The sequence below is a fragment of the Lathamus discolor genome, chromosome 14 (assembly GCF_037157495.1).
Source record: "Lathamus discolor isolate bLatDis1 chromosome 14, bLatDis1.hap1, whole genome shotgun sequence".
Lineage (NCBI taxonomy): Eukaryota > Metazoa > Chordata > Aves > Psittaciformes > Psittacidae > Lathamus > Lathamus discolor.
In genome coordinates, this window is record NC_088897.1 from 3,051,950 (window position 1) to 3,061,765 (window position 9,816).

At 54.4% G+C, this 9,816-nt stretch overlaps 1 protein-coding gene across 1 annotated transcript; it reads left to right on the forward strand.

Moving 5' to 3' along the window:
• The first annotated feature begins 2,292 nt into the window (after positions 1-2,292).
• HSF5 (heat shock transcription factor 5) lies at positions 2,293-9,455 on the forward strand. The gene is made up of 6 exons (XM_065694906.1): positions 2,293-2,839; positions 3,815-4,186; positions 5,457-5,554; positions 6,216-6,737; positions 7,912-8,053; positions 9,291-9,455. The coding sequence occupies exons 1-6, from the start codon at positions 2,308-2,310 to the stop codon at positions 9,365-9,367; spliced, it is 1,743 nt and encodes a 580-aa protein (XP_065550978.1). The 5' UTR covers positions 2,293-2,307; the 3' UTR covers positions 9,368-9,455.
• The last annotated feature ends 361 nt before the right edge of the window (positions 9,456-9,816 follow it).

Below are 9,816 nucleotides of genomic sequence, written 5' to 3' on the forward strand. Positions count from 1 at the left end.
ATGTTGGTTAACGCTCTGCATCAGTAGCAGTAGTGATCTGTGTTATAGCTTAGTTACTGGACTGCTCTTCACTCAACCTTCCGTTCAGGCCGTTAGTCCAAACTGCTTTTATCTCTCGTGAGTTCAGCGTCACAATGTGCTGGCCAAAACCCTCTAAAATCAGTTCCGTAGCATTGTGACAAACAAACTGTGCTGTACAACTCAACACAGTCAAAATAAAATCTCTCTGTTAGTGCTGCTGTGTTTGGGACCCATTCTTTTGTTTGCCCTGAGTGCTTCTCACGGTGTTCCCCAGGCTGCTGGCACGGGGATAGGAGGGGCCCCAAAATGTTGGAGAGATGGCGATAAAGCGGCGAAGCGGATACAGCGATTTCAGAGTCAGCGAAAAGGTAAAAGGGGAAAGGTAAAGGAATAGCTTGTGAGTGCTGGGACTTGCTTCTCTTCCGCGCGGAAGACAGGACCCAGGAGATCACCTGCAAACTTCCTGAATGACGCAGGGGCGTGGGAAGTCCCCGGTGGAACACTTTGGAGTTTTGCTGGACGAGGGGTGGCCCGGGTTCAGGAGTAGCAGGGTTGTTTTCTCCTTCTTAGTGGCTGGTGCAGTGCTGTGTTCTGATTTTTGGCCTGGGAGCAGCGCTGATAACGCCGATGTTTTCAGTTGCTGCTCGAATGTTTGGTCTGGCCGAGGACTTTGTGAGCCTCATGCTCTGCCAGGGAGGAGGGGAGGCCGGGAGGAAGCAGAGACAGGACACCTGACCCCAACTGACCAAAGAGGTATCCATAGCACAGCACGGCATGGCCAGGAGGTAACGGGGAGTTACCCCAGAAGGGCAAGGACTGCACGGTTGGACGAGGGATCGGTGGGTGCTCGGCTGGGGGGAGTGGGGCAAGTTATTGGTCGGCTGGTGGTGAGCAGTTGTATTCTCTTCCCTTGTTATTTCCTTTATCATTATTATCATTGGTGGTAGCAGCAGTGATTTGTGTTATACCTTAGTTACTGAACTGTTCTTATCTCAACCCGTGGGAGTTGCATTCTTTTCGATTCTCCTCTCCGACCCCTGGGTGTAGAGGGAGGGCAAGAAGGGGGGGAGTGAGTGAACGAGCTTTTGTGGTTGGGTTTAAACCACGACAGGGGATGCAGAATGGCCCTTATCGATGCTGACTGCAACTGTAGAGGGGACTCGGGAACCGGGACCAAACCCGGTTCCATTATCAGAAGTGTCCATCCTTGTGCCAGCCTCGCAGGTCACTAACGCGGGGCAATTCCCCTCGCCGGCTGCCGCACAGCGGGGAACTGACGGGCTGGTGGCGATCACCCGCGCCCCTTCTCCCGACAGTTGCCCTGTCTGGCCGCTGAAAACGCCGACGGCGCCGCGGCCCCTTCCGATGGAGTGCGGGTGACGAAAAGCCGAGGCCGCAGCTTTGCTAGGGACAGACCCACCGAGCACAGCCGGGAACGGGTGGGGAAACCCTGACGAGCCCAGACAGACGCGAAGGCGGCCGCCCCTTTGGCACCTCGTCGGGAGGAACCGGAGGGGTTGAAACCCCAGGAGCCGCCCTTGGGGCTCGGGCCGCCTGCTCCGCCGGGTGGGCACCGACCTATGAACCAGGTCGGTGCCGGCGGAATGGCCAACCCGGCATTTCTTTTCCCCTTCTCTGTCCCAGACAGCCCAGAGGACGCCTGCCTACACCAGCTCCCGCCTCGGCAGCCGCTCCCGTGGCACGGGACAGCCGCACATCTTTTACATCAGTGCGGAGCTGGAATAATTCCCTTTCAGTCTGACGGTATCTGTCACGAGCAGCTATTTGCTGGTTTAGAACCTTGCGCTGAGCAAAGCGCTGGAGAGAGGAGCAGGGAGGATTCACGTTGCCGCCGCAGTTCGTTTCCGTGGCGTGAGGCGCTGCAGGCGGTGGCCGCTCTGCGGTCCTGCCGTGGTTTGTGCCGGTGGCAGCAGCAGCAGCAGGGTCTGGCCTTCCCGGTTTCCCGGGGCAGAGGGATGGAGCTCACGGGGCGCGATCAGCGTGACGCTGGTGCCTATGCAACAAAGGGGCTTGAGGCGACGTCGGGGCTGCGGGCACGGGAAGCGGCTGAAGGGACGGCAGCGCCCAGGGGCGGTCGGGACCTGGGGCCGCTGAAGGCACCGGCGGAGCTGAGGGACGCGGGGAGCGGCCGGGACTGGCCCCGGCGGGCAGCGCCGGCTGAAGCCGCTCCCGTGCCCGGCGGCTCGCGGGACCCCGTCGGGGCCGGCCCTCGCGGGGCGGCCGGTGCGGGGCGAGCGGCCCGAGCGCCCGTTGGCGGGGAGAGCCATGGAGGGGCAGCGGCTGCCCGGCGCTGCCGACCCCAGCCGCTTCCCGGGCCGGCTGTGGCAGCTGGCGAGCAGCCCGAGCTGCGGCTCCGTGCGCTGGGACGCCCGCGGCGAGGGGCTGCTCATCGACCGGCGGCTCTTCGAGCGGGAGCTGCTGGGCGCGGGGCCGGCCGGCGGGGGCGCGGCGCTGGGCGCCGGCTTCTTCAAGACCGGGAACTTCGCCAGCTTCGTCCGGCAGCTCAACCTGTACGGGTTCCGCAAGCTGCGGCCGGGGCCCCTGCAGCGCCGGCCGGGGGCCGATGCCGGCGGCTCGGGCGAGCCCTTGCTCCACTTCCACAACCCCCATTTCCGCCGCGACCGCCCCGACCTCCTCGTCCACCTGAAGCGCCTGACGAGCGCCAACAAGGCCAAGCTGGCGGCCGGCCTGCAGGTGCCCAACCGCCCGCCCCAGTGCTCCCAGCGCCTGCCCGGCACGGCGCTGCACTGGGACCCGCTGCTGCCGCCCTCGGCGCTCGGCGGGGCTGCCAGGCCCGGTGAGCTGGGGTGGGCCCCGGCGCGGTGGGGAGAAGCGCTGGGTGCCGGGGGGTGCGAGGGGAACCCGAAGAACGTTGCTCCTCCCTGCACGGCAGGAGGGATGGGTGCTGCCTCAGCTGCCCTTAAAAGGGCGTGAGGCTACGGCCGCTGTGCAGTGACAACCAGGGCATCCCGTCAGCTCTGTGCAAAAGAGAAAAGATGCGGCACCGAGATTTCTGTCAGGTGTCTCCATGAGCTAATGGGTTCTGATTATAACCCAGACCGTAATGGTAACCCCTAACTCCTAGGCCTACAGTAACCCTTACCTGAAACCTAAACCATAACACTAACCCCAGTCTTGACCCTAATACTAAATCTAACCTGAATCCCAACCCTAACTCCTAAACCTAACCCTTACCCTAATGTGCCCTAATCCTAACCCTAAACCCTAACTCTATCACTAACACCCGACACAAACCTTACCCCTAAACCTAACTCTGATGGCCTCAAATGCTATCCCTAATGGCTCATAACCCTAATGCTATCCCTAACCTTCAAGTGTCAGGGTTATTACCGTAATCAAACATTACTGTTAGTGGTGGCAAAGCTGCAGTTCGGTAAAGCGGTGCTTCATGATTGCCCTTTTGTTGCACCGTACTGTCTGCTGTAGCTCACAGCCCTTTCCGAATTCCCCATGCTTGGTTCAGTCAGGTGCCACCCATTTTGATTTATAGCACATTTCTAACTCCTGATCACTTGTTACTGGAGGTTTCAGGAGACTGAATGGTCACAGGTGACCATGCGTTGGCACAGCACTGACGTGCCTGTTAAGAAACTGTACGTTCAGGTGTAAGAATAAAGTCTGTTTGTGGATGAAGACCACTGGAGCAAAGGTGGTCTTCCCAAAGAACATCGTGGAGCCTTGGCTCCTCGTCCTGCCTTGCAGTGCCAGTGAAAACTGCTTTCCTTAGCCCTTGTTTCCCTCTGTTTTGCAGGACTGGTGACTGGAGGAGAGGTTCCTCAACCTGGTGGTCCAGAGAGCTTCTTTGGTTACTCGGACAAAGCGGCCTTGGGCCAGAACCCAGGCACTTTCGTGACAGAGCCTTTCCAGCAGACTCCAATCCCTCTGAGAACATGGCCGGGTTCCTTTGGGCTGGTGCCAGGGCACTGGGCTTCCCCAGCTTTTCCAGGCCCAGGGGCTCCCTTTCCCGTCCTGCACAAGTGTCCCACAGAGGTCACGTACACTCTGCAGACCGTGTTCTCGCTCCTGCCGCTGCAGCGAGGGGCTCCAGCTGGGGCCGCTTCCCTCCCGCAAGACAGCGGCTGCGCGTCTCCAGGGCAGTGCTCGCAAGCCCCCGATCCAACGGGTACGGCCAAAGTTCCGCACTTGCTGCTAAAGGAGTTACTGACAAGTGATGCTGGAAATGCTTTTCTGCAGTGCCTGTCCCCATGTGTGTATCTGAGGGGAAAATGAGACAGCAAGCGTAAAGTCTAGAAAAGAAGAGAGACCGCGAAAGGGCAAAGATGTTCTGGTTTGTCTTCCTGTCCTTGGCCCAGCTTTTGAGGGCCCGCTGGTGATTTTCCAGCGATCCTCTCTTTGGAAGCTCCAGGGCGAGGAGAAGGCCAATTGGCCACAGGCAGTCAGTGTTAGGCTAACTTGCGTGGGGTTTTTCACTTCTCCCGTGCTGTGTTCTACAGAGGGGGTGAAGTTTTCCATCCGTAGCTCGTATGGGCAGAAGCGTGTCTCTTTTTGGCAAACCCCAAGTCTCCATTGAGGCCAAGCCATCTTGTTTGATGGGAGGGGCTGTATCTTTCCCTCCATTTGTTCAGTAAATGATGATTTATTTCATAAGCTGCCATTCGCCCCCCTCTCGTTAGTGTTCAGATGAGATCGCTGTTCCCTGTGCGCTACCTGACAACAGCTGGGGACAGAATGTGCTTTAGCTGCTCATTTCTTCTGGCTCTGGCGAGATTAACTATAGCAGAGACAGAAGAGCTTAGAAATGTCTTCTCTGCACTTCACAGGGTAGCAGAGAAGTGTGTGAGTGCAGCAGGTATGTTTGTGGAATCTTGATTCAATTGGTAGGCTTGAAGTGCTCCAAATAAACTGACACCTTTGCCTTGGCCAACATCAGCTAACATCAGTAAAGATTATCTGCCCTGCAAAGAATGCCTTTACTCTGAGGATATCTTTGCCAGTCACCAAAAAATAATACCTGTAGAATTCAGCTTCAGCTACAAAGCTGCTCTTTGGAATAAGACCAATGTTTAATCGTGAGTGTGAACATGCAGGCCCTTCCTGTGTGGATCCACTTCCCGTGGTATGTTGTGATGACAGAGTCAAGCGGCCAAATCAAAAAGGTGTTCTTAAGATCTGGAAGACCGTGACCATGAAGTTTCTCTGAGTGTGTAGATCAATTTCACAATATATATTTGTAATCCGCATGCACAGGTGTCAGAATCCATGTGTTTTAGGGTGAAAAAAAATCAGTCTTCCAACCACTGGGGAGGTCATGACCCATTTCGGGCCCTGAGTTTACTCTGTGGTCGGTGCAGTGTTTAGTCCAAGTAAGCAATAGAACTGTGCACACCGGACACCGGTTCTGGCAGTCTGATCTCTGTGTTTGAATTCTCCAGCGGCGCTGCAGCGTCCTTCACCCCCTGCCCAGGAAGAGCCTCTCGCTGTCAGCGCCAGGGCTGCGGCTGCGGCGTGCACCGACTGCGGCTTTGTGCAGGTGAGTGCAGGGCAGGAAGAGCAGGGGGAAGCAGAGGAGCCCCTGGACCGCAGGGTTGTGGGCTTGTGGCAGGAAGCAGAGAAGTTTGGGGATGGATCTCCTGGAGAAAGGGCAAGTCACGGGGTTTCCCAATGCCCATCTCAAAGCAGCACTGAACGTGGTAGGGGCAGTGCTGTCACACGGGTGAGGTGTCAGGGCAAGCAGCATCGTGGGTGTCCTCATCGCTGGAGAGGCTTTTCCTGTCAAAGGGTTATGTGTGGCTGCACCAGAATTTGCTTTATTTCATGAGTCTCCATTTATCTGAAGAATGGCTTTGCCTGCTCTAAAGGTGATTCTTTAGTGTTATAGAAATCACGGAACCAGCTCCACTTTTCAGTCCCAAACAGCTTGCAGCAGTTGGTATAGAAGACGGAGCTTTGCCTGTGGATCTCACTGAGCTCTGGCCAATAGTCAGGTTACCTTGTGTGCGCTCTGGGGCTGGCACTTCCCCAGGGTTCTGTCGAGGGATGCAGGCAGCTCCAGCATTGCTCATCCTGCCCTGCTTGTGTGTTGATCATCAGAAACCACCTGCACAGTCCTTAGAAACAGCAATACCATCAGCCCTGACTGATCCATCGCTGCGGTTTCGGTATAAACGTTCCCTGTCTTTTGTTCCTCCCAGAGTCCACCAGCGCAGCCACCTTCTGCAGCTGAATGCCTGCCCTCTGGCGGGGCATCTGGTGAAGAGAAGGTGATGGAGGAATTAAGTTTTGAAGCCACACTTGAGGCTCTGGATAAGATGCTTTCACCACCCGACGCTGAATTAGTGACAGTGGAACCTGTGGGGAGCGAGATGTCAGCCCCTCAGTCTGTCAGAAGTCAGCCTCTCCTGGTTAATAGCGGGAACAGCGACACCCCTTCTGCCGCTGAGGACAGTGAGCTGGCACCTCTGACTCCTGCAGCGCCGGACGCATCGTTTCTGATGGAAGCAGCTCAAGCATTAGCTGCTGCAGAAGGCTGTGACGGAGAACTTCTTTTTGTTCCCTACGACACTGCATCCGTAGAACGTGCCGCTGCTGCTGAAATGGCACTAGAACCTGTGGCCACACAGGAAGCCCCCGAAGAAGGGAGAGAACGGGTGGATCAGTGCCCAGCTCAACTGCCTGAACTCTTTGTTCTGGAAGGACTGTTCGGTGGAGAGCAGGTAAGGGCTAAAGGGAGGTAAATGTGCCCAGGAATGGAGGGGTTTAGCTCATCGCTCATGAAATGTGGGTTCTGGCTGGCGAAGGTAATGAACTACAGTCCTCCTTCCTCCTCCTAGTTTTTACACCCAGGAATTGTGGTTCGAGTGTTAGACAAAGGCATTGCTAGCCAAAGGGGTTTCACAAGACCGTCTGAGCAGCCTTCATGCCATACACACAGACAGCGCATTGCCAAGAAGAAACAGCACAGTGCAGTGGGTATCCTGCAGGAGCAGGAGGTGTGCTGGGGGGTACTGGCTCTCCCCAGAGCGTTCAGCTTCTGTATTTGCACAGGCCTTTTGGACTCTTAGGACACAACTTTGTCAAAGAATGTGGTTGTATTTCTATTACCGTGCACAGGCGTTGCCGTTTGTATATGTAACACTGAGTAACGACAGACTCAAGGTGGGGACTGTGAGGTTTGGCATCAGTGGTACCTCCTTGACAAGCGTGATGAGCGTTTGTCTCCTGTAAACTCACACGTAGCAGTTGTCCAAAGCTTTATTTTGCCTGACTAGAAGGAAACGTTGCAGGCTCTGAAGAATCCTTCAGCTTCAGGGTGTTGATTCTGTAGGCTGTTTGCAGAAGAGATGCATACTCTCGAACAGGCGATAGAGAGAAGGTCTTTCTGTCTACAGATGAACTCCAAGCGCCTAACTTCGGGCTTTGACCTCCTCAGTGGAACAGAAACATCCCTTGGCTGGTTGGCTCTTTTCTGTCTCTTTTTCCCCCTCCAGAGTTTTGCCACATGGCCATGGCAATGGAGCAGCTCAGGCAATGGTTGCCTGCCAAATAAATGTGGAGCAGCAGCAGAGGGCTCCAAAAAGCAAGCAACGCGTGTTGCTGCTGGAGCTCTTCTAGCTTATTTCTGGTAGCTGGTTTGAGAAGTGAGGGCAACGTTCAGGCGGTGAGGACATGTGCCCTAACTTTGTGGGTTCTAGTTTCAATTTGGCAACCTGAATTCTGAGTTCCAAACACTTGCCGCGTAAACCATCTAGGCAGCGCTCAGCACTTGTCAGGTGCCCGTTTGGAGCGAAGAACAGTGCCTGTTTCGTCCCTACAGCCATAACAAGAAAACATAGAGGGATCTTTGGTTTCATTTCTTTGTCTCTTTGTTTGTTTGGTGTTTTTTGAAAGGAGAATACTCGTGTTCAGTGGGACGCAGTGACAGAAGAGAGACAATTGCCTTCAGGAAGCGAGGCAGTGAGCAAACCTGTAGAAGAGCCAGGGTCACCCGTCAAACCTGGCTGCAGGAAAAGAAGACACAGCTGGGACGAGGGTAAGTCCCTGGTGAGAGATTCTCCATTGCTTAGAGGTGGCCGAGGCAGCTGCTCTGAAACTCTTCCAGAAAGGGGAGATCAGAAGAGCTGAGTTGTTGTCTGCAGTGTAAGTACCTCAGGAGGGGCCTTTGGTGAAAACGTTCCGCTTGCAGAAGCTCTTGGTGTCCTTCCCAACGTGCTGCTTTGGCTATGCTGGCGCTAAGGGCCCTTCTGTGGAAAAGGGTAAAAATGAGATGGGTCGATGAAAGCTGAAGTTGTGGGGGTAGTGCCAGACCCTGGATGTCACAATACACAACAGTGAGGTGAAGTCCAGAGATACGTTTGCTGGAGGGGGACAGTGCCACGAAAGAAACGCTGCCTACTGAGGTGGCTGTTGAAGTGAGAGGGCAAAACCCCACCACGCTGATGAAGGCAGTGAGTGCACGAGTCCAACCTTTTGGCTCAGATCACGAAATAAATCTTGTGCCAGTCTGCTGATACTTGTGCAGAAAGACGTAAGAAAAACAAGCAGCAGAAGATCTGAGCCCAGGCAAGTCAGAGACTTACAGGTGACACCCGAATGGCTCCAGGTTAGAGGGACATAAGCGGACACAGAGAGTCCTCTGGGCCCATCCTGGATGAGAGGCTGGTGCAGCCCGCAAGTCTCGTGGGAAGCCGTTTCCCTCTCATCTGTTCATCCAAGAGCTGACTGTAGAGTTTGCAGAGCCGTTGCTCGCTTTAAAGGGTAGTCTTTAGATTCCAGATGCTGCTGCCAGTTAATAATGTAGCTCCAAACGCCTGTCCCTTTCAAGCATTTCAGTAAGGAGGAAAGTCTTCATGTCGGGAAGCTGAGAGGAAAGGTTGGATGCCATCGTGAGAGCAGACAGGCTTTTGTTTAAAATGCCGAACTGAGAGTTCTTGATCAATGACTTCCTGGTGACACGGATCATTTCTGTAGCTAGCACCAGGGTTTGATAGCAACTGATGTTTGGCAGCTGATGTCCACGGTGGCAAACGCACAGATAAAGAACGGAGCTTGAAGAACGGGAGCACATCTTATTTTTTTGCTGCGTTTCTATTGACAGCTTTGACAGGTTGGAAGAATTCCTGTTCTAAAGAGCCGGCCTCCAATTCGCAAGGCACAGGCCACCTTTGGGCCAGATTTTACTGTACCTGATGGCAGCACAGTTGCTGCGCACGCTGCCAAGTGAGCCGTAGGCAAGGCCTGAGACTGACTCGGTGTTCCTTGCTTCCTAGGTGCCCAGGAGCTGGGAGGTGGAGCCTGCAAGCGGGGCTGCTTGGCGGAGGAAGACACCGGAATGAGGAACGTGTGAACGCGCGGGTTCCCTCTGGAGGGTCCGGCAGCAGCGCTCCGCACACAGCTGGCACCTGGGATGGGGCTCACACCTCTTCTGCACATTTGCGAACTTGGAAGATATTTATAGCTTTATGGCTTTATTTGTATCGTCATACGTTATTTATAGCTTTATTTATGACTTTGTACATTATAGCTTTCTTTATAAGTTTACGCGTTATTTATAGCTTTATGTATAACTTTATAGTTATTTTTGACTTTATAGTTATATAAATGATACAAAGTTATATCCAGTTATAGAGTAATATATACCCAAACAATTTACTCATTTCTCGGATACTGTATTTATAGCGATAGTCGATCTTAAGGTTTGCCTAGCTGTGCTTCCGTCTGGATGGGATGACAAGTGATGAAGTCTTAGTATTAGAATATTTTAGTATCCTAACTTGAAAAGGGTTCGGAGTAGGA